This window comes from Pelophylax lessonae (genome assembly GCF_965119305.1).
Source record: "Pelophylax lessonae genome assembly, chromosome: 11".
In the NCBI taxonomy this organism is placed as follows: Eukaryota; Metazoa; Chordata; class Amphibia; order Anura; family Ranidae; genus Pelophylax; species Pelophylax lessonae.
The window spans coordinates 202,847,628-202,872,778 of NC_138778.1; the positions used below are offsets into that span (position 1 = coordinate 202,847,628).

The window sequence follows — 25,151 nt, forward strand, 5'->3', positions numbered from 1 at the left end:
TCCCCATCTTAGAATATTAAGATGGGGACGGGGCACTGCCTTTTTTGGGTGCATAGGAGTCTATCATAGGACTATCGTAGGCACCTGTCAGCCAAGGATCTGAGGTTGGTTTGGGGTATCGCTAAGGTGCTGGCCAAGGGTTCTACCCATCACAGACCATTAAATGGGGGCACTACCTTTTTTGGTTGCATAGGAGTCTATCGTAGGACTATCGTAGGCACCTGTCAGTCATGAACCTGAGGTTAGTTTGGGGTATCGTTAAGGTGCTGGCCAAGGGTTCTACCCGTCACAGACCATTAGGATGAGGACACTACCTTTAGTGGCTGCATGGCAGACTATCGTAGGCACCTGTCACTTATGGATCTGAGGTTGGTTTGGGGTACCATTAAGGTGCTGGTCAAGAATTCTACCCATCTCAGACCAGTAAGATGGGTAAGGGGGGAGGGGGGGACTGCTCTTTGTGGTTGCATAGACGTCTATCTAAGCTCCAGTAATAGTATTTGATAAACAGTCCTGGAGAAAATTATTTTATATAATGTCTTTATGAGATTTCTATGAAAACTAGAGAGATAGTTATGTTCTAGAGTGGTGGTGGTCTCTCTAGTCAGATGGTCTTTGGGATGGAGGGCCAGGGAGCTCTTTATAGTAGAGCTATCATTAAAAATCACACCTGGCATAAATCAACTGGGCACATGTCAATATCACTCTGCCAGAGCAGCATCATCATATAAACTTTTTCATGTCACTTATAGCCTAAGCAAAGATCACATTTTTTCTGGCTGCATTGTGGTTGTTTAACATCATTAGAAACTGTAGTTTATTGTTTTTAATCAGTTTTATCAATCACATAAAATGATCAACAGGAAGCAGAGCCTGCTCATGTACTGAACAAAAATGGCTGCTGGTTGAAACACAGACATACTTTGATGGGAAAAACTATACATTCAAAGAGCTATAGGTTCTTGACTTTTTTGTTTGCTTGGCTGTCTCATGTAAATACACCCCTAGGTAGCTGTGACTTCAAAATGGTGGTCATTTGAGGTTTTGAGATACATTGGGACTTGTAGTTCCAGTAGAACCATCAGTTGTGGCTTCAGTCTAGTGGTCATGTGTGCTTATGTGAGATAAACTAAGATTTGGGACTCTAGTAGGACCATCAATTGTGGATTGAATATGGTAGCCACTTATAGGTCTGAGAGATATTGGGACTGTAGCTCCAGTAGGATCATCAATCATGGTTTCAGTAGTGGCCATGTGTGGTTCTGAAACTTGGATTTGAGACACTGGTAGGACTATCAACTGTGGCTTGAATATGGTGGCCATCTGTAGATCCAAGATATATCACCACTTATCCATCTAGTATGTTAATCACTTCTTGATTACATTGGCTTTTGTTTGATCACTTAATTTAGCTCCAAGAGGCGTTGGTCATTTTATCAGCTGTAGTTGGTCTTTCCAGTTTTGGAGATGTGCTTGTAGAATGATGTGTTCAGTTGATTTCTTAGATGACTCCACATTGTTGTGAGGCTGGGATTGATTTATTATACATTTATAGGTGCAGCCTTCTTAATGGTATCTTGAGCAATTTTAGGTAATTGTAGAAAATTTAAAGGAAATTTTACAACTTACTCTTCTAAAGTGGGCATATGGTACAAATTAATTTGCACCTAAATGTAACATAGTATCAGCGTCTTACTTTCCCCTATATAGCAGGGAGAGATACGTGCAGGATTTGGATCAAGTATGCTGCCTGCAAATATGCTGACAAGGAGGAAAGAATAGAGTGAGCAGAGGGGTGGCCTTATCAGTCTCCTGCTGCTCCCTCACTTTCCAATCATTCGACAAGAGGCGAGAGGATACCATCCTATCTCTTCTACAGTCTTTACCTTTAACAGGGAAAGTGGTGCCACTTGGATATGATGCCTAGCAATGCTGTGTAAACCCCAGGTTTAGACAGATAAAAAATAAAACTCATTTGACAGGTAAAACAGCTCCCATACATTTATTTAGACGATTTGCTGGAGCTCAGATTTAACAAACGTGTGCTTTCACATTTATGTTATGGGATTTAATATAAAGATTGTAAATTAGCCACTAGAGGGAGCGCTCAGTGATGTAGTACAATTAATTTGTCTCTCGCTCTCCTAACAAGCTTTAAGATTAAATATCAGCAATGGACTGGCCAACTTTTAGACTTGCATTATGAGATGGAGCAGTAAAGTATGACCCTTAGATAGTGCTGCAAAGAAGAAAGCAAAGGCTGCATGTGCAATGGTCACCTATGGCTGCCTCCATGTACTTATATGATACAGACTATTCATTGAAGGAGTTGATCTCCTATACCTGTTTCTATAAAACATTTTAAAGACTTTACATTCCCTTTAAGAAGTGCTTACAGCCCATCTCTATGTCTGACTGTATTCTCCATGGAGAAAATAGAACAGTGCTCTCCACCAATCATAGGCCACGATGGGAAGATTATGGTAGTGCAGTGATTTCAGCATGGTCTGAGGAACCTCCAACTGTATTTTTATGAATGGCCTTATTTTTATTTTTTTTGTTTGTTTTTAATCCTTCTCGTCTTTTTTTTATCTTATTACAGGGTCACACGGGGCACAAAGGAGAGAGAGGGGAGTCTGGAAAGGATGGACAGAAGGTAAAATCAGGGGTGATCGGTCCATAGGTATACTAAGGCTTCATGTACGCACAGAGTAAATTGACCACCGGCCGCGGGGAAATACAAAACCGGCAAAATTGCACCAGGATTTTGCCGCAGTTTGTGTTTGCCGGCAGCTGGCTGTCAAAGCATTCCTATCCTGATCATGATTCTTCCTTGTTCAGGAGATGGAGGATGTGGGAGGTTGGACCTTCTCTAGCCCCAGTAGCATCTAAATTCTTGTAAAAGCCTATGTGTACATGGACACTAAAGCCTCGTACACACGCATCGATTATTGGCCGGGAATTTTCGGCCAACGTCCGATCAGCCGACTTCCGGCTTGTTAGTGTATGATGCTTCTGACAACCGACTCCGACTTTTCGGCCGAACAAAATCTGGTGTGCAGGCTATAAAAATTTTGTTGGCCGTCAACAGAACGGCCGATTTTCCGTCAGTCAGTACAGATTTCGGCAGACAAAATTCAGATGAGCAAGTCTGGGCATGCTCAGAGAAGAAAAAACACACGGAAAGTAAACCAGCACATGACATCACTTCTGAAGTTGGTTTTTGTTGGCCGAGAAAATTTGTGTGCAGTCTAGGCACATTCCAACCAACACAACAACACTGGACAAAAGACGGCCGATCGGTCGGCCGATAATCGTTGCGTGTGTACGAGGCATTAGGCTTTTATGGAGCTGAGTTCAGGAGCTTTGGCAAAAAAAAAAAAATGCCAAAAGCTCCTAAACTCAAGTTTAGAAGCTGCAGTGTACATGAGCCCTAAGAGATTCGATCTACAGAAAAATCAGACTACATGTGGACTATCTATGCGGAATGTATGTGGTTGCAGAAAAGACTGTTGGCCCAGTTGGAATTTTTCAGCTGATAGTCTACTAATCACCAAAATGACAAGTATCTGACACCCAGATATGCGGGCCCATCCACTGGTGGACAGAGTCCAAGTGTGCAAGACCCATTGGGCCCCTTTAATAAATGACAGGCTTTGTCATCATAGATCAGTTGATAGAAATTGGCCATATCCAGGTCTATGTGACAGTGGAAGGGGTCCCAGCACTTATCAGACCCACATCTAGTGTAAATATATCCCTTAGCCCCAAAGGGGGCCCATGTGCAGTTGCACAATTTGCACCAATGATGTGGCTGTCCCTGGGCTCCCCATAGATGAACATGTGTATTGAGCAGAATGTCTACTTTTGGTTGAGCTCAACCTTCACATCTGTCATCGTTATTTGTTTGTGGCTCACTGTAGGCAATGTTATCTAATTACCACTAATGATTCAGCCTGAAAGGTTGTTTATTTTTGCAAAGTTTCAATTGCATTCCATTATAGAGTTAAGCTTATGTGTGTACATGTTGCCCAGATGTTTTGATTGAGTCTTTCTTCTCCGCAGGGAGATCCTGGACCACCAGGACCAGCAGGAATCCCTGGCAGTGTGGGCTTACAGGTAAACCAATCATCTTCTCCCGTTCAGAATGCTTTTTGGGATCTGATGGTATTCCGGGTCATCAGGGCTTTGTGCACACAACACATGGCTGGCAGGCTCCGGCTCCTTGTGTTCTCAACAAAGATTGTACATCAGATGCTCAATGTTCTGCTCAAATATTTTACAAGCATTCTTAAATACCCAGATTGTTCATTTAGACAGGGCCGTAGATATTTTTTTTTCCTGGGGGGGGGGGGGGGGGTTCAGCCTTCAGTAGCCAGAGAACAATAATTAGCACGTCTGCCACGCTGTGACAAATTTTGGTGTATATATACAGTATATACAGCGCCCCCAGCAGGCACATCTGTTAGTGAAGCAAATAGTAAGCATGGCTTCAATGTCAGCCGGGCCCTGCCTGTCAGCCTCGTGAATAAGACAGGTGGCCTTCCCAGTAGTAGTGCGGCTCCTCCAGCTAATAGGCTACACTAGCCTAGCTGCTGTGAAATTGACCGATGCTCTGGGGGGGTTTGGACCCCTTACCCCCCCCCCCCCTTATCTACGCCTCTGCATTTAGAGAGTCCTTAGTGGGGAAACACAGTCTGGTTATACACAGTGATTTGTACTTTCAAATGTCATATATAAAACTTTGTTGTCTGCTGCGTGCGCCCACCTCCAAAAACTAAATTACCCAAAAAAAAATCAAATATAAAAAAAAGAAACAAAAACGAACACTAACCAAAGTCAGTAAGTGGCAACAAAAAATGAAATTATAATCCGCCCCTGCCCTAAACAGACTCAAATATTGATGCAAGGCTTCCAAGCAAACCTCTATGCCAGCCTTTCTCAACCTTTTCAACACAGAGGAACCCTTGAAATAAATTTTGACGATGAGCCTTGATCACCAATGGTGTCATTGGTCCCTTACATTAGAGCCCCAGTGAAGTTTCCCCCTTACTTTGGGGTCCCCATAAGAGCCCCACCCCTCATACACCAGGGTCCCCATCGGAGTCCCCATTTACATCAAAATACCCATCACAACCCCCTTACATCTGTGTCCACATTAAAGTCCCCCTTACATCAAAGCTCCCTAAGATTAGAGTCCCCCCTTACATCAGAGTCCTTCCATACATGAGAGTTCCCAATAGAGTCCCCCTTACATTAAAGACCCAATCAAAGCCCCCCTTACATTGGGGCTCCATCAGAGTCCTCTTTTCCATCAGGGGCCCCATCAGAGTCCCCCCATAAATCAGGGTCCCCATCAGAGTCCCCCACTACATCAGGGTCCCTATCAGATCCCCCCCTCACATCAGGGTCCAGATCAGAGCCCCCCCCTACATCAGAGCCCCAGTCAAACTCACCCCTTACATTAGTGCTCCTATCAGAATCCACCTGTATATCATGTTCCCCATAAGAGCCCCCCATACATCAGGGTCCCCATTAGAGTCTCCACATACATCAGCGTCCCCATCAGAGTCTCCACTTAAATCGGGGTCCCCATCACAGTCCTCCTTACATCCCCTATTACATCAGAAGGCCTGATAAAATCTTGCAGTGGGCTGATTTGGACCTGCAGGTCATAGTTTGAAGACCCCTGGTTATGATTTACTAGTCTGTTGTTTCTTATTTCAGGGCCCAAGAGGACCAAGGGGCTCAGTCGGACCCCAGGGAGGAGCAGGAGACAGGGTAAGTGCCCATTTCCAGGACCTTCCTAGAGCTGCATGTCAATGTTAAAATAGTATTACACTTTTAAAGTAAAACTCCACTTTGTAGGAGTCCTATGTGTGCAGTCCAATGCAGAAAATGTAGAACTCATTGTCTAATCTCTGGGTGACGCATGGCACATTACCCATTCACTCCCCGTTTAATAGTGTCCAAACCATTGCGGAGTGCTCAGCTGATTAGACATTTTGGCCAAGGTGGAGTTATGCTTTAAAATGACATCTGTTTTTTTTTTTTTTTTTTTTTTTTTTAGCCTTTGGCTATCATGTATTAATTGATCATTTCATGTATTCATTTCTATTATTAATTTCATGTATTTCATGATATCAGGTATTAATTGAACATGTATTAATTAGTCATCTCCTTTTTCTAGGGAGACAACGGATTTAGGGGACCTTCAGGTCCTCCAGGACCTCCTGGGAAAGCTGTACGTATGAGCTTGAGGCATGTTTCCTCTCTTATAACTGAGTATTCACTTGATGACATGTATCTCTGACCCATCACAGTGTTGTTATTATATAGGAGACGATTATGGCAAAAGGTTGGTTAATGCACATAAACGCTGCTAAACACATAACAAACACAAACCCAAGAGGATCTGGGGGTTACTGGATCATGATGACGTTCAATGTTCTTGTCATCCGGGTCCAGATGTAGGAGGATGTGTAAAAAATGTATCTAGGGGTTTGAAATGTCGATTTGGGAACTCTAACCTCAGTGCAAACCATGATATATATCGCCCCTTCTACATACTATAGAGAAGCCCACAGCTGTAATACAGACATAATAGAACACAGCAATGACCCAACCATGCGTCTGGCCCCCTAATCTACATGCAGGGCACTGATGCATGGATTCCAATGGGGTTTTTTTTTTCTGAAGCACGAGATTAGAGCCAAAGGCCCTAATAGGCTTTAAAAAAAAGGGTGGGCTCGGGGCGCAGAGCACTGCGCCCTGAGCCCACCCAGTTGTGTGACAAAAGCGAATGAATATTCGCTATTATCACACGGATCCTCCTCCCAGCCAATCAGGAAGCGGGTTCCGAGACCCGTTTCCCGATTAGCCAAAAGGAGAGGCCATGCTATTGGCCAAGGGGGAGGAGGAGGGAGGAGACGCAGGGAAAGCTGCCGCTGCCTGCCCTCCACGTCAGTCCAGGGAGGGTGAGTGAGCCGGCAATGGAGGGGGGGTGGGGGGGTGGTATGGTGTGCGGGCTGGTGTGGTCAGGGGGGGTATGGTGTGGTCCGTCTGCCGTCCCCTCCCCCCAGCCCATGGAGCACCAGCCACCACTGGGCAGATCGCCATTCTTTTTGCCTCTGGAACGATCTGGGGGTCCTAGCGGACATTGAGTCCACCAGACTGGCTGATTGGCTCCTGCTGTGTCTAATCACAGCGGGAGCGGGTCGTCCACAGCATGCCCCAGACCCGGAAGAAAAAAAATCAAGTACAGGTACGCGATTTCGTGCTAAAAGGCTGCCCTGACGCAGTATATGTATGACGTGGGGTGGTCCTTCAGCGGTTAAAGGGCATGCAAACCTAAAACTCTATTTTTGGTATGTTTGGCACCATGCCTCACTGTATACAGTTTTCTTAAGAAAATAATTTTTTGTGAATCTGTTGCAACATGTCTTACCAGTTAGACACAGCACTTGCTGTTGTAGGCAGCCACATGGCCAATCAGGGCAGTGCATGAGGCAGGCTGACAATGCTGATATTTATGGAGATGCAGTGGCTTAGGGTTGTCAGCTTACCGCATGCACTCCTGTTTTTGGCCATTGGGCTGCCTCTAAAGGCTTTCAGATGAGCAGCTCAACAACCAACTGAAGCAAACATACGCAGTAGGCTGACAAAGTTGCTGCTCATTTTGAGGCAGTAGCTTTAAGTTGTCATCCTGCAACAGGAAGTGCTGTAAATGGTGGGAAGATTCAATAAAAAAAGGTTTGCTTAAAGCGGAACTTTACCCATAACAACTTGATAAAAAAATAGCAAGGAACATACATTCCACATTAATAATTATGCTACCAAAATTAGTGTGTGCTTTAAATTGCCTCCAGCATTGTTCCTGTTTCTTCTTGCTGCAGGCTGCTTTTTTGCTGAAGCCCAGAGCCCCTGAACAGCAGTAAATCATAAAGCAGACCTAAACTCATCAATTTAAAAAAAAAAAAAAGATACATGCCTGGAATGTCAGGATCAGGGCTGGGACAAGGGGTGGGTAGGAGGGCTGTCTGCCCTGGGCACTGTGTATCATGTGAGGTGGGGGGTAGGGCACCACAAGGAGACTGGAGGGGAGAGGATTTGTGGTGGAAAGGGGGATTTGGGGGGCGGCAAGGGGCAAGTATTGTTCTAGGAGGGAATATTTGGGGGGGGGTGCAAAGAGTGGTGATCTAGGGGGATTTTTGTTGGGAGGGGAGAAGAAGATTTGTGCTGGGGAGGAGGGGTTTGAAGTGGGGTGGAGGGAAGATGTGTACTAGGAGGGTACATTTTAGGGGTAGAGGAATTGTGCTGGGAGGGGTGTTTTTTTTTTTTTTTTTTTGGGGGGGGGGGCATTTGAGCAGGGAGGATTTGGGGGATGGGAAAAGATTTTTGCTGAGGGGGGATTTCAGCAGGGAGGGTAAATGTGTACTTGGAGGAGGCAGAATTAATGTTTAGGGGGTAAAGCATGCAGATTAGTGCTCAGTTAATGTGGGGAGAAATTTGCTGACACATAATGCTCATACATCTTGGGGGGAGGTGGGGGGGGCACAGAGTTTGGCATGTTCGCGCCCTGGGCTCCAGGTGACCTTGTCCTGGCACTGGCCAGGATTGCTAACTGTCACATGTGCTTGTGTCCTAAAGCAAACTGTCAAACCATCATATGGCTGGTGTTATAACTGATCACATGTGCAGCACCGTGGCAGTTGCAGATCAAACAGAAGCAGCTTTCTTGACTGTAAAGGATAGGAGGGTTTAAATCCGCTTTAAGGCTATTAGCAGATCGGCCTCTACAATCTCTGCAGTGCTAAAAAATATAAGAGCAACTGAGCATGTGCAGAGTAGGGTGAGACAGTGTATTGGGTTCAAATTAGCATGCCTATTGCATACTAGCCACAGCGCTTGCAATACTAATAATCAGATCAATAAATACATTCCTTAAAAAAGTGCTAGCGCAAAAAATTATAATGAAGGAGTCCAAAAAGATGAATAAATTCCCCAAAAAATCTTAACATAGGTGTATAAAGTGCATAGCCGGATATACGCTACTCCGTGAAGTCCGTAAACATATAAAGTGCTTTGTGAAACTCAGAAGATAGGGACAACAAGCCGTCTGCCAGATTCCTTCCCAGTGGATGGAGGGTTAATAGATGGAAGAAACACCCCAAAGTGTCTATAGGTAGGTAGATTTTCAACTCACCAGAGGTAGTTGATCTTAATTACTGTACAGCAATAAGATCAAAGTAGGCTTATGTGGTCACCATGACCAGGAAGGCTTATCCCCAAGGAAAAAAAAAAATCCTGCCAGTTCCTTGTGCAACACAATGGATCCAACTGGAAGATTTACCACGCAACAGAAAGAAAGGAGATCGGACTCCTCATAGTGAATTCCATAAGCTTTAATGCCCAGTTTTTAGTGGGCTATAAATGTCTAGGTATACAGATAAAAGATAATATTTAAAAAGAACTCCTTTTCCCGTCTAGTTCCCCGCTCAGCTACAGAAGCTAGAGGCTGGGGATGGAAGGCAGCAAGTAGCGGCGTGCGTTCCAGGCTGCGTCACATGATGTCACCACATGCGTTCCAAACGTACGCGTTTCGTCACTAACAATGACCTTTTCAGAGATGGACAGTGTATTACTGGATTTTATACCATATAGGAACTTATCTTTAATGTTTTACATATCTATACCTGAAGTGATCTGGCAGGACTTAATTTTCTGACTAAAGTTCCACTTTAAGAAAGCTGAATATACTGAACAATAGATATAGAATTTACATACACTTTAACGTTCCTTTAGAAGCAAACTCTTTTTCAGTTTTGAATAGGGAGGCATTGTTTTAATCTTTCCTTACCCTACTTAAAAATGTCCTGATCTGTGTCTCCATTGGAGAGATTTCTCATCACTTCTGCCCTAACTGGAAGCAGGGGGAGATCTTCTTATCACAGACCCAGGCATTTTATGGCCCCCAAGCCACATCCAGCCCTTTGGCTGTCTGTCCCTGTTTAATCAGAAATGTAGGAGTGTGAAATCCCTGTATCCTGGCCGGCCAGTCAACAAGATGGCGGCAACTGTGCCTCTGGCCTCATTGGTCGGCCAGTTGCCAAGATGGTGGCTTCAGTCCTGTAGGAGTGGTGGCACTACCCCTCAAGAAGCTAGTGCAGACCATGAGAGATGGGCAACAAGGATACGATTAGTGTGAAGGCATGTGGGGAGACGCTGCCAAGTTCTGCTCTCCAGGCCACAGGCAACGGGTGAAGCCTTTGCCCCCACTAGTTGACCTTAACTTCCCCCATGATATGGAAGTGACATCACAAGCTAGGGGTGTGTATAACAGAAAAGGCCCTTTACGACAGTCCAAGTTTCTCATGTGGCCCTCTAGGAAATTAATTGCCCAACCGTGCCCTATCAGGTACAACAAAAATCAATAAAAACAGAGGTTCTAACCCAAAAAAGTTTTGGCTGGAGATAGACTTGTACTATAGAATTCAAGCATATGTTAATCATATTAGAGGAGCAGCGAGAAATGGCACGAGCCTTCATTGTTTTTGTCTGTTGTTTTTAGGGGGATCAAGGTGTGAGGGGTCCCCAGGGATACCCAGGACCAAAGGGTGACACGGTAAGTGACTAATATAACTGTTTTTTCATCTTCTTTTTCCAAAAATAGATAGTTAGCTTCATCCTGGTTAAATTAAATAAAGGAAATCCATAGATGTCAGAAGTTTGTTGGTGGAACATTCCAAGATGTTTCTTACTGTTTTATTTTATTTATAAAGATAAAAGAGTTCACTTTTAATAGATGAATGTAAATCTGTCTGAGTTGGATAATTATTTATGTTACTTGTGCTTTAGGGCAAATCAGGTCCAAAAGGAATGCCAGGAGGTCCGGGCCCAGTAGGAGAACCGGTAAGAGATCTCACCATTACAATGAAAGTTTGAGAGATGGTTATAGCATACTATAATATACTAAGAAATATACTACTTCACCTGTTTATAATGTGCTGGCATAGTACATATCATGGAATAATCAGAACCATGCATATTAGTCTCCGCCCCCGAGGAACTTACAGTCTGATGTTTCTACAACTGCTACACACAGACAAATAATCTGCTACCAGTTTGGTCTAATCTGAGTCTTACCCAAGCATGCTTGTTTATGCACAAAAATAAGAATAGCCGGGTAGAACATAAAATGTAGGAATATGGCATCCGAACATCATCTATAGTAGAACTCCAGGCTGATATAGAAGACACACATTATTGTAGCTCTGTATTGAATAATACTGTGTTTTAAAAGCAAGCAATGTAGGGATCTAAATTGCTGTCAGCTACCTCAATCCCCTGTACAGCAGAACTTAGACTGGAAGATGAAGAAGCAGCACAAGTAGCCAACCAGGGAACTGCAGTGCTCCTGTGCTAACAAAAGACATGCTGATAGGAGGAAAGAGTAGCATGATAGAGAAGATCATCAGTCTGCTACTTCTTTCACTGCCCAGTCACAGGGCAGGACAACACCTGTAAGTGTTACTGAACTGCAGCACCTAATTCCTTCCCTGCCAGGGGGAGCTGTGTGACAGAGCTGTGTAAATCTCAGGGCTGGAGGGATAGATATGTTGATCATTTGTCAGGAAAAACATCTGCCATAATACCTGTTTTAATGGATAATAAAAAAAAATGTATTCTGGCTCATTGCAATGGTTACTTTTGAGTAATCTTTAGTTAAAGCTGAGCTCCAGCCCCCCACCAAAAAATTAAGTCAGCAACTTCAAATACTGTAGATGCTGACTTTTAATATCAGGACACTCACCTGTCCAGGGATCCCGCTATGTCGGCACCCTAGCCGATTTTTCAATCGGCTCTCGGTTGGTTCCGCCGCCATTCTTTATAAGGGAAACCAGCAGTGGAGTCTTGCGGCTTCACAGCCGATTCCCCACTGGGTATGCGCAAAGCTTTGTGAATGGCCCGGGAGCGAGGGCAGGAGAAGGGGAGCAAAACATCCGGGGGATCTCAAAACTATGAGGTCTCCTGGAGGTGGGGAAGGGTACCTGTCAAAAAACACGAAGCGGCTCCCCCTCCCTCCCGAAAGGTGCCAAATGTGGCAGCGGAGGGGAGGAGGCAAACAAGCGCAGCTTCCCCATTTGGGTGGAGCTCTGCTTTAAACCATTTATTTTTTACACGCTTACTTAACCTTAGCCCTATTGTTATATTACAGTTACAGTCTATGGATTTGAAGATTTCCTTTCTGTTTCAATATTTTTATTGAGAATTTTTTTAGGGTCCACAACGCAGGTGGAGCATATCAAAACATTAAAGGGGAATCAAATATTACCACCAGTTATTTCCAACACAAAGAGATTCCATATAAAGTATAAATTCAACATAAAGAGAAAGGGTTCCTATAAAGCAGTGATGGTGGACCTTGGCACCCCAGATGTTTTGGAACTACATTTCCCATGATGCTCAGCTACACTGCAGAGTGCATGAGCATCATGGGAAATGTAGTTCCAAAACATCTGAGATGCCAAGGTTCACCATCACTGCTATAGAGCAAACAGCAATCCCACTCAGAAAACCCCCTGCCAGGGGAAACATTAGAACCCATACTATGTGAGTGTATATAATATGAAACCACAAATGGAAGCAACACAACTAAAGGAAAAAGGGAAGTGCAAATCCAAGAAAGAAATAAGGAAGGGAGGTGGGAGACAAAGAAAAGAAAAGAAAGGTACAAATGAAAAGAAGGAGGGGAAGAAGAATGAAACAAAGCAAAAGCAGAAAGAAGGAACGTCCGAACACCCGCCTCCACATAGTAGTTACATAGTAGATAAGGTTGAATAAAGAAAATAGTCCATCCAGTTTAACCTGTGTAGGTGTGTCAATGTCTATGATTATTTCCCATATCCCTGTTTGTTGTGTTATTTAAGTTGCACGTCCAAGAGTCTTTAAAAAAAATCAATACTCTCGCTGACACCACCAACTGTGGAAGAGAGTTCCACATTCTTACCGTCCACCTCTCACATTCCTCAGTCAGCTGGAAGTTGGAGATACTTAATCCAAGGGTCCCAAACACAGTCAAATTTACTAGCCTAATCCTGCAAGATACTGACCAGCTTTTTGTTGAGCATGATCCATGTCAGTTTATTTTTCATGATAGCTAAATCTACCTCTTGTTTCTTGGGGTCTGACAATGGTTTCAAAGATTTCATCCCGATACCTAATGGCAGTCAGGGTGCCATTGTCTAGCCTATAGAGGTCTGTGCGTCCCTCCATGGATATGCCTCCCCAGACCATTACTGACCCACCACCAAACCGGTCATGCTGAACGATGTTACAGGCAGCATGACGTTCTCCACGGCTTCTCCAAGCCCTTTCACATCTGTCACATGTGCTCAGGGTGAACCTGCTCTCATCTGTGAAAAGCACAGGGTGTCAGTGGCAGACCTGCCAATTCCAGTGTTCAATGGAAAATGCCAATTGAGCTCCATAGTGTCGGGCAGTGAGCACAGGGCCCACTAGAGGATGTCGGGTCCTCAGGCCACCTTCATGAAGTCTGTTTCTGATTGGTCAGAGACATTCACACCATTGTCCTGTTGGAGGTCATTTTGTAGGGCTCTGGCAGTGCTCATTCTGTTCCTCCTTGAACAAAGAAGCAGATACCGGTCCTGCTGATGGGTTAAGGACCTTCTATGGCCCTGTCCAGCTCTCCTAGATGCTCCTGAGACTGTGCTGGGAGACACAGCAAACCTTCTGGCAATGGCACGTATTGATGTGCCATCCTGGAGGAGTTGGACTGCCTGTGCAACCTCTATAGGGTCCAGGTATGGCCTCATGCTACTAGTAGTAACACTGACCCTAGCCAAATGCAAAACTAGTGAGAAACAGAAAAGATGAGTTGGGGAAAAAATTCAGTGGCTTCCATCTGTAAAACCATTCCTGTTTTAGAGGTCATCTCATTGTTGCCCATCTAGTTCCCCTGTTGTTAATTTCATTTCCACCAAAGCAGCTGAAACTGATTAACAACCCCCTCTGCTACTTAACTGACCAGATCAATGTCCCAGGAATTTAACCAACGCGATAACATACTCTGGTTAAATAAGTGTTCCTTTAAATTTTTTGAGCAGTGCATATTCACACAGAATAGATCAGGGACTGAACTTTAATCCAAAACCGGTGAACCATGGCACAGGTCCACCATATGTGGAACTAGATTCCCCTTCTAATGGCCATCTGTATATTAGATGAGGGAAATTATTACCCTAAAGTCTCAGCCACATTGAAGAGTGCTACGCTAACTACTAACAGAAAAGTACAAGCACTGTGCAGTACTACTAAGCAGGATGAAGAGCCTGCTTATGTAATGAACCAATATGGCTGCCCCCTCTCCTCGTGTAAAGGTATAAATGCAAATCTATACATAGAAGAACTGGATGGACCCATGTCTTTAATCAACCTTCTCATCTATGTGGATATACAACTTTGAATATAACACACTGATTATGTTACCTAGTTATGATATAATGAATGGTTTCTGATATAAGCCATATGTACCATTATTTGGTTTGGAAGTCATTTTTTTTTTGTCTCCTGGCAGGGAATGCCCGGAAAGGATGGACGGGATGGAACCAATGGCCAGGACGGTGAAAAGGTTTGTACTGATTGGCCGCAGGAAGTGCCTCGGTGTTTCTTCAAATAGACAAATATATGAAATTCAAGAAGGTCCAAGATCTGTAGGAGATTTTTTGCCCTTACTGAGCTGGATTCATAATTCTGATCCTTGTGTTGCCCCTCTTCTATCCCAGGCACCTGGTCAGACTTAAGGTAGAACTGTGGGCAACAAAATATTACATATATGAGATGTAAAGTTAACACAGCCGTTTTTTTATTTTTTTGGAGTTCCCCCATGACATTTTTATTACCTGCCGAGAGATTCGTTATTTTTCTGTTTTCTTTTAACAGGGTGACAACGCTGTTCAATCTACAGCAAAATTGGACAGCTGTATTGTCACCCTGTGGAGAGGATAGTTTCAGATTGGCATGTGGTTTGATATAGACTTTCAGAAAGTGAACGACAAACTAAAGCCCAACTCCAGCTAACACTTATTAAGCGCTTGACCTCCAGAAGTTTTTCCCCCTTCATGACCAGCATTTTTTTTACCGATACGGCATTGTGTTATTTTTAACTGACAATTGTGCAGTTGTGCGACGCTGTACCCAAATAAAATTTGTTGTTTTTTTTCCCCCCAAAAATAGAGCTTTCTTTTGGTGGTATATGATCACCTCTGCGGTTTTTATATTTTGCACTATAAACAAAAGAAGACCATTAACCACTTGCCGACCGCCGCAAGTACATATACTGCGGCGGTCAGCCCCAGCCAGGCAAAGTGACGTACCGGTACGTCACTAGCCTGTCACCGGCTTGTGAGCCAATAGCGGGCGAGCGCGCGCCCGCTGAGGCGCGCGCCTGCCCCGGCTCATTCCCTAACAAGTCAGTGCATGTGACCGGCGGACCCGATGTCTGCCGGTCACTCGCGATCGTTCGCCGGGAAGGGAGAAAGGCAGGCGGCTAATGTAAACAAGCCGTCTGTCATTCTCCCTGGTGTAAAAATGAAGATCTATGTAGAACCGTTGATCTCTGTTTTTACACTAGTAGCCATGTCCCATCACAGTTAGAAACACGCCCCTAGGACACACTTAACCCCTCCCTCTCCAATACAGTTAACCCCTTCCCTGCCAGTGTCATTTTTACAGTAACAGTGCATATGTATAGCACTGATTACTGCAGTAATGTCACTGGTAACCCCAAATGTGTCAAAAATGTCAGTCAAGGGTCCGATCTGTCCGCCGCAATGTCACAGTCCCGCAAAAAAAATCGCAGATCGCCGCCATTAATCGTTAAAAAAACACCAAAAATGACAAAAATCTTTCCCTTTGTTAGTAAACGCGATAACTTTTGCGCAAACCAATCAAAATAAGTTTTTTGCGATTTTTTTTTTTTGCCAAACATATGTAGCATAAAACAAATTGGCCGAAAATGTTAAAAAATTTAGATTTTTACGTTTTTTTGGGGGGGAATTTCATATAAAAAAAATGTGAAAAATATTGTTATTTTTGCAAAATTGACGCTCTTTTTTTGTTTATAGCGCGTGATCAAAAAATCGCACAGGTGATCAAATACCACCAAAAAAAAGCTCTGTTTGTGGGGAAAAAAGGACGTCAAATTTGTTTAGGTACAGCGTTGCACGACCGTGCAATTGTCCGTTAAAGTCACACAGTAAAAAATCTCAAAAAAAACCCTGGTCAGGAAGGGGGTAAAATCTTCCGGGGCTTAAGTGGTTAATTTTGAGAAAAAACAAACAATATTTTTTACCGTCTGCTATAAAACACATCCAATAAAAAAATTTAAAAAATCAAATTTCTTCATAAATTGAGGCTAATATGTATTCTGCTACATGTTTTTGGTAAACAAAATCCCAAAAAGCGTATATTGGTTGGTTTGCGCAAACGTTATAGCGTCTACAAACTGTGGAATCATTTTATTTACTTTTGATTTTTTTTACTAGTAATGGCGGCGATCAGCGACTAATAGCAGGACTGCGATATTGAGGCAGACAAATCGGACACCTAACTGACACTTTTGACACTGTGGGAACCAGTGAAACTAATACGGTGGTTAGTGCTAAAAATATATGCACTTTCACTGTACTAATGACACTGGCTGGGAAGGGGTTAACATCAGGGGCGATCAAAGGGTTAAATGTGTGCCTAACCAGTGTTTTTCTATACTGTGTGAGGTGCTTTTACTAGGGGAAGACATTAAATTTATTCTCTGCTCTGCAGGGACACAAACTCCACCCCTTCCCTCCTGTCAGAACAGTGATCTGCCTCATTTACATAGGCAGATCGCCGTTCTGTCTCTCTGCCTGACGATCGCCTGCCGACATTGGGTATTGTGCACCTGCCGATCAGCCGAAGCGAGCCAACGCCAGCACGCATTCGCTCCACCAACCTGGAAGTGACGTATATATGCATGATCTGCTGCACAGGTGCTACCTGTAGCAGTAAAACTGCTATAGGGCGGACTTGAAGCCATTAAAGAAGAACTGAACTTTGGAAACTGGTCCAAAAAGAAGTCAGGGGACAAAGGACTAGTCACAAGTACTGCCAGTGGTCTCCATGCAGTTAATCTTTTCCCCCTTACTGACTGACCATGCCTTGTTTTGCACCGTGTCCCTGTGTGGAGGCGGCCATCTTGGTAGAGGCAACGCCTATAGTTTTCAGATTAGGTATACCTACCAAAAACTGCCTACTGGACAATGAGCAGCCAAATAATTACTCTTATGAAGGATTGTCGTATAAACATACATATTCACAAGCAGGCAAGGAGGAGGGAGGTTGAGCCGTGTCAGGGGAAAATGGTTGTGACTGCCAAGGAAAATCCACCTAGATCAAATGTTTCCCTGAGACAGTTTAGGCCAGAGGCATAAAAACTCCGTACAGAGCTGGACTTACTGACCCTGTGTATGATCATTAGATCATTTCTGTCTTCCTATGTGTTTCAGGGTGACCGGGGAAGGCTAGGAGTTCCTGGAGAGAAGGGACCCAATGGGCTACCTGTAAGTATCACAACCTCCTGTACAAAATAATCAGTACATTGTTTCTTGAAAATATCGAATTTATCTAATAAAATGCAGCCTATCCATTCACTAGAGACCAATGACATCACTGAGAATGCAGCCTATCCATTCACTAGAGACCAGTGACATCACTGAGAATGCAGCCTATCCATTCACTAGAGACCAGTGACATCACTGAGAATGCAGCTTATCCCTTCATTAGAGACCAGTAACATCACTGATAATGCAGCCTATTCATTCATTAGAGACCAGTAACATCACTGAGAATGCAGCCTATCCCTTCATTAGAGACCAGTGACATCACTGAGAATGCAGCCTATCCCTTCATTAGAGACCAGTGACATCACTGAGAATGCAGCCTATCCCTTCATTAGAGACCAGTAACATCACTGATAATGCAGCCTATCCATTCATTAGAGACCAGTAACATCACTGAGAATGCAGCCTATCCATTCACTAGAGATCAGTGACATCACTGAGAATGCAGCCTATCCATTCACTAGAGATCAGTGACATCACTGAGAATACAGCCTATCCATTCACTAGAGACCAGTGACATCACTTAGAAGGTAGCCTATCCATTCACTAGAGATCAGTGACATCACTGAGAATGCAGCCTATCCAATCACTAGAGACCAGTGACATCACTGAAAATATAGTCTATCCATTCATTAGAAATCAAAGAAAATGCAGCCTATCCATTCACTAGAAAGATGACATTACTGGGAAAGCAGCCTATCCATTCACTAGAGACCGGTGACATCACTGAGAATACAGCCTATCCTTTCACTAGAGACCGGTGACATCACTGAGAATGCAGCCTATCCATTCACTAGAGACCAGTGACATCATGAGAACACAGCCTATCCATTCACTAGAGACAGGTGAAATAACTGAGAATACAGCCTATCCATTCACTAGAGACCAGTGACATCACTGAGAATGCAGCCTATCCATTCACTAGAGACCAGTGACATCACTGAGAACGCAGCCTATCCATTTACTAGAGACCAGTGACATCACTGAGAATGCAGCCTATCCATTCAATAGAGATCTATGACATCAAAGGAAATGTAGCCAATCCACTTATTGGAGATCGGTAACATCACTGGGAATGCAGCCTATGCATTCACTAGAGACCAGTGACATCACTGAAAATATAGTCTATCCATTCATTAGAAATCAAAGTCATCAAAAAAAATGCAGCTTATCCACTCACTAGAAAGATGACATTACTGTGAAAGCAGCCTATCCATTCACTAGAGACCGGTGACATCACTGAGAATACAGCCTATCCAGTCACTAGAGACCAGTGACATCACTGAGAATACAGCCTGTCCATTCACTAGAGACTGGTGACATCACTGAGAATACAGCCTATCCTTTCACTAGAGACCAGTGACATCACTGAGAATACAGCCTATCCATTCACTAGAGACCGGTGACATCACTGAGAATACAGCCTGTCCATTCACTAGAGAGTGGTGACATTACTGAGAATGCAGCCTATCCATTCACTAGAGACAGGTGACATCCCTGAGAATACAACCTATCCATTCACTAGAGACCGGTGACACCAATGAGAATGCAGCCTATCACATTCACTTGAGACCGGTGACATCACTTAGAAGGTAGCCTATCCATTCACTAGAGATTGGTGACATCACTGAGAATGCAGCCTATCTATTCACTTGAGACCAGTGACATCACTGAGAATACAGCCTATCCATTCACTAGAGACTGGTGACATCACTGAGAATATAGCCTATCCATTCACTTGAGACCAGTGACATCACTCAGAATACAGCCTATCCATTCACTTGAGACCGGTGACATCACTTAGAAGGTAGCCTATCCATTCACTAGAGACCGGTGACATCACTGAAAATACAGCCTATCCATTCACTAGAGATTGGTGACATCACTGAGAATGCAGCCTATCCAATCACTTGAGACTGGTGACATCACTCAGAATGCAGCCTATCCATTAACTAGAGACCAGTGACATCACTGGAAAAGCAGCTTATCCATTCATTAGACCAATGACATCACTGGAAAAGCAGCTTATTTATTCACTGTATACTGTAAAAACAATAAGAATGGATTGCTTAAATGGTATAGTTTTGAATATTGTGCACCGTGTTTCTTTCAACAGGGGCTTGGTGGTAAAGCTGGAACAAAGGGAGAAAAAGGTCAACTGGTAAGTGACCTGCAGATAACTGAAGATCACACACAATGATAAATAGTTCAGGTTTATTAGATCATGAACAATGTTTCTTCTTCTAGGGCAGCGGCGGAGAGCTGGGAGAAGCTGGACCTTCTGGAGAGCCAGGTATTCCCGTATGTATCCAACAACACCCAAAAGGGGTGGAGCAGGAGGGGTTTAGTTAAAGGGGGAAACTCCTTTAAGCTGTATATACGGAAATCACAACATTTTCTTTAGGGTATGCAAAGGCTAAATGACACTCTTCCCATAGAGCTTAACAGTAGAAAAACTGTACTGATAATCAGGGCAGCCATCAGACATTTTGGGGCCCCATACACAGCTTTGGGCCTGAATGGGATCAGTGGCAGCGGTGGTGAATGGGATCAGTGGTGGTGGATGGGATCAGTGGTGGTGGTGGTGCATGGGATCAGTGGTGGTGGTGGTGGTGGATGGGATCAGTGGTGGTGGTGCTGGATGGGATCAGTGGTGGTGGTGGTGGATGGGATCAGTGGTGGTGGTGGTGGATGGGATCAGTGGTGGTGGATGGGATCAGTGGTGGTGGTGGATGGGATCAGTGGTGGTGGTGGTGGATGGGATCAGTGGTGGTGGTGGATGGGATCAGTGGTGGTGGTGAGGATGGGATCAGTGGTGGTGTTGGTGGATGGGATCAGTGGTGGTGTTGGTGGATTTGATGAGTGGTGGTGGTGGTGGATGGGATCAGTGGTGGTGGTGAGGATAGGATCAGTGGTGGTGGTGGTGGTGGATGGGATCAGTGGTGGTGGTGAGGATGGGATCAGTGGTGGTGGTGAGGATAGGATCAGTGGTGGTGGTGGTGGATGGGATTAATGGTGGTGGATGGGATCAGTGGTGGTCGGGATGATGTCAGCTAGTGATGGCACCAGGCCCCGCTCTCAACTGTGCATGCAAGGAGAATTCCCGCACACGCGCATCGCCTAAACAAGAAGCTGCCATTAATATGGGCAGAAAACCCAAACGGAGCGGCCATACATCAAAACTAAAGGAAGCGACGGGCAGCGAGCAGAGGGTGGCGCCCCCCACAGTGGTGGAACACCAGTGCCCCGCTCTCGGGCCCCTCTGTATGCCTGGGCCCCTTACATGTGTATGGGCTGTCCCCCCCTGATGGCGGCCCTGCTGATAATGATGTTCTCTCTCACTCACATCCAAGCAAAAACATTCAGTATACCTTGCATGGTAGTCACTTTACATGTGAAGGGAAACCCATGTTGAGAGAAAGTGGTTTTCTATCTCAAGTCTTCTACTAATAATAATAATAATGGTTTTACAATAAGTAATTGGCCCTATGTCTTCTTACAATTTTAATTAAATATACATCAAACGGTAGCAGAACTCTCACTTTGTTTGAAAACATCATGATGTAAGCTAGAATTTCCCTTTAAGAAGTAATTGAAACATCTTAAGTAAGTAACCCTACTTAAAATGGATCATTTAGTTATGGGGGGACATCAACATTCTAAATCAACTATGAAGTTCTATTATCCCCTGGCGACCATGGAAGGAAGGTTTTCCAATATGTGCATGACTACAACCTCCAACAGGTCCATTGTGATCTCACTCAGTCCAAGCAAGTTCATATTTCCCCATTGGAGAGTTATAATATTTTAGGTGGTCTGACTCCATGCTTGACCTGAGACTGCTTGAAATAAGGACTTCAGTAGATAGGAGGATGGACTGATCCTCCCAACAGAGTCCCAGACAGACAAAATCAGTCAGCTAGTATGTTATCTCTTTAGGAGCCATTTAAACTTTGTAAATTTATATGTTTTAGGTGAATCCTCAAGGATTTGTCAATAGTTAAATTAAGTCAGTGTTTCCTAAAACTCTAGGTTAGTGGTCATCAAACATATTAGATTTAGGGGGCCTCAAGTGCGACCCATAAGACCATTGGGAGGCTTTATGGTAATATTCAGTGTATGTAATGCTACAGAATATGTAAAGAGACTGCTGAATTACTACAAAAGAGTGCAAAATGACTAAAAGAGGCAGTCAGAGACTGTTGAATTACCATGGGAAATGTTCAAAAAATGTGAAATTACTGCAGGAAACTGTAAAGGACTGCAAAAAACTACAGGAGAAGGTCAAAGACTGAAGGGAGATGGTGAGAGACTTTGGAATGACTACAGGAGACAGTTAAGCCCCGTACACACGCACCGATTGTTGGCTGACCGATCGGCCGTCTTTTGTCCAGTGTTGTTGTGTTGGTTGAAATGTGCTCTAGACTGCACACTAATTTTGTCGGCCAACAACAACCAACTGCAAAAGTGATGTCATGTTCTGTTCTACTTTTCGTGTGTTTTTTCTTCACTGAGCATGCCCAGTCTTGATCATCACATTTTTGTCGGCCGAAATCTGTACTGACTGATGAACAATCGGCCGTTCTGTTGTTGGCCAACAAAAATTTTATAGCCTGCACACCAGATTTTGTTCGGCCGAAAAGTCGCAGTCGGTTGTCGGAAGCATCATACTAACAAGCCGATAATTGGCCGATCGGATGGCGGCCGAAAATTCACGGCCAACAATCGGTACGTGTGTACGGGCCTTTAGGGAATACAGAATCAATACAAGAGAAGGTCAAAGACTGTGGAATTACAGGACAGGAGAGAGTTTCAGAGACTGCTGAGTTTGTCAGACACTGTGGACCTGCTACAGATATGGTTGGAGACAATGGACATGTTTGTAGGAGGCAGTCAGAGACTGGGAACATGTTAAATGAGACTGCTAATGATCACTCTCTTTATAGCCGTTTACAAAACAATGCTCCCACTTTGGACTACTGGGGCCCAAGGGTTGTATGTGGTCCTGGTGAACAAAAAGCCTTGGAAACCTATTTTTTGGCAACTTTTTGTTAGAACATCAGCTCTTATGTCTGTCCACTCTAGTTACGAGCTGGTTACTTCAGGCAATCAATTAGATCTTTCTTCAGCTGGTATGAGGATTTGTGTTTGGTGAGAGCAGTTGGCATTGGCTAGGTAGAATATTGGCTTGGAAAAGATGTACAGTATGCTTGCCAGAAGAACTTTGTGGAGGGTTTTTTGGTCAAGACTCTGCAGTTGTGGTCATACTTAGGCACTTTTCTGCCTTAAATATCACCAAATGATGACTCCATTTTGTAACTCCTCTACTTGTGTTGCCTGATTATTTCTCAAGCTAGAATGTGGTTTCTGCCTGATTTAACTGTAGGGATCACTAAACAAATGGGACTTCTTACTCCACTTTAATATCACACACTTTCCCTTGAGTACATTTTTTTAAATTTAGACACAAGTGCGGTGTCCAGAAGTGGGAAACAAAATACATTTAAAAAAAGGATATGCAGTAATGTCACACAGCAAAGGCTCTCATAGTGGCTATACAGCTTACAGCTGGACTGATCAAGACTTATATAAACGACCACAGATGCAACAGGAAAACAACACATCACTGCTCTAGTTTAGTTTAGAATAAGTTGGGGGATTTTCTGGTGTCTAAAGCCCCGTACACACGCAACGATTATCGGCCGACCGATCATCCGACTTTTGTCCAGAGTGGTGTTTTGTTGGTTGGAATGTGCCTAGACTGCACACAAATTTTTCTCGCCCAACAAAAATCTACTTAGTGATGCCATGTGTTGGTTTGCTTTCTTTGTGTTCTTTCTTCACTGAGCATGCCCAGTCTTGCTCATCAGATTTTTCTTTGTCGAAATCTGTACTGACTGCACGAAAATCGGCGTGTTTTGACGGCCAACAAAAATTTTATAGCCTGCACACCAGATTTTTTTCGGCCGAAAAGTCGGAGTCGGTTGTCGGAAGCATCATACTAACAAGCCGAAAATCGGCAGATCGGACATTGGCCGAAAATTCCCTGCCAATTTTCGACGCGTGTGTACGGGGCTTTAATCTCACTTCAGGTTAGAGTGTACTAGCATTATATACAAGAAGTGTATACTGTGTGTCTAAAGCATGAGGTTTACTTCTTCTAGGGTGAAGCTGGCCCCCCAGGAGAGAGAGGAGAAGCCGGCCCCAGAGGAGGAGCTGTAAGTAAAATGCCCAACAGACATCTAACGAAACACTTTGAGCCTCCTGCTTAAAAATGTCTGAAAGATCCGTCCGTGAAGCACAAGAAAATTCTTCCAATTATGTTTCTTCTATTAGCTACATTCATATAAGCCACTAGTCCCAAAATGAAGCTAATTTGACTTGTTCTTTATGGCACTCTAAATTAACTGTTATAAATTGTATGAAAGCCCATTAGGTCTTCCCAGGACAGGTGGTGACCCTGCCCATGTTCTGGTAAGGTCTAGGCCCTCAGCCACCCAAACCCAGAAGAGTAATTGTAAATTTCTTATTATAGGCAACTAAAGCCAAAGATTGCTCATATGGGGCCACATACTGTTCAGTCCATGACCATGAACATCTGGGTACAAACAAATTCTGCAAATGCAGGATAATCCATCTTGTTGAATTTCCCCTTATCCATACTGGCTTTTTGATCCAGTGAATGAGTGCAGACAATGATCCATGACACTTAACCAACTGTTTATGGCCAGCTAGAGCTCTCAGGAAAATATTCACTCTTCTTTATGGCTTCTACAGGGTGGCGTTGGACTACAAGGACCCATTGGAGTTCCTGGAGTGAGAGGCTTCCAGGTACATTTTTATTTGCTTTGTTACAAACAGCAGAGTGTTGAATGCTGCTTTTTTGTCTTTCATGTAACTATCACGGGGGAAATGTTCATTTTTACTTTTATTTCCCTTTTAGGGTCCAAAAGGCAACATTGGTGACCCTGGTTTACCAGGACCTACCGGCATCCGTGGTGGATTTGGTGAGCGGGTAAGACATGGGTAATTGCCTGCAGGACAGAATATAATAGATTTTGTGGCAGCACAGAGAAAATGGAATATGAAAGTATATAATATACTTACTGGCTACATACAATAAATTATGATGAATCCTTTCCCTGAGCAGGCCAGGCCTTTGGACATTGTTTGGATCAGGACCAGACAATTTTCCCCCCTGAGCGTGCCTGGCTTTTGGACATTGTCCACATCGTGACAAGTCGATTTGTCCCCTGGGCAGGCCTGGCCAATGAACATTCTCTGGATCGTGACCAGTCGATTTCTTCCCGGGCAGGCCTTGCCTTTGAACGTTGTCTGGATCATGACCAGTCAATTCTTCCTCTGAGCAGGCCTTGCCTTTGGATGTTGTCTGGATCATGACCAGTCAATTCTTCCTCTGAGCAGGCCTTGCCTTTGGATGTTGTCTGGATTGTGACCAGTCGATTCTTTCCC

At 44.0% G+C, this 25,151-nt stretch overlaps 1 protein-coding gene across 1 annotated transcript in view; it reads left to right on the plus strand.

The window, feature by feature from the left end:
* Window positions 1-25,151, plus strand: part of COL9A3 (collagen type IX alpha 3 chain) — a 77,638-nt gene that overhangs the window by 40,009 nt on the left and 12,478 nt on the right. The window contains exons 12-24 of the mRNA XM_082271636.1: window positions 2,603-2,656; window positions 4,066-4,119; window positions 5,728-5,781; window positions 6,191-6,244; window positions 10,571-10,624; window positions 10,858-10,911; window positions 14,597-14,650; window positions 17,565-17,618; window positions 19,795-19,839; window positions 19,926-19,979; window positions 23,843-23,896; window positions 24,456-24,509; window positions 24,622-24,693. Of these exons, the coding sequence (XP_082127762.1) occupies window positions 2,603-2,656; window positions 4,066-4,119; window positions 5,728-5,781; window positions 6,191-6,244; window positions 10,571-10,624; window positions 10,858-10,911; window positions 14,597-14,650; window positions 17,565-17,618; window positions 19,795-19,839; window positions 19,926-19,979; window positions 23,843-23,896; window positions 24,456-24,509; window positions 24,622-24,693 (711 nt within the window). The remainder of the gene's footprint in view (window positions 1-2,602; window positions 2,657-4,065; window positions 4,120-5,727; window positions 5,782-6,190; window positions 6,245-10,570; window positions 10,625-10,857; window positions 10,912-14,596; window positions 14,651-17,564; window positions 17,619-19,794; window positions 19,840-19,925; window positions 19,980-23,842; window positions 23,897-24,455; window positions 24,510-24,621; window positions 24,694-25,151) is intronic.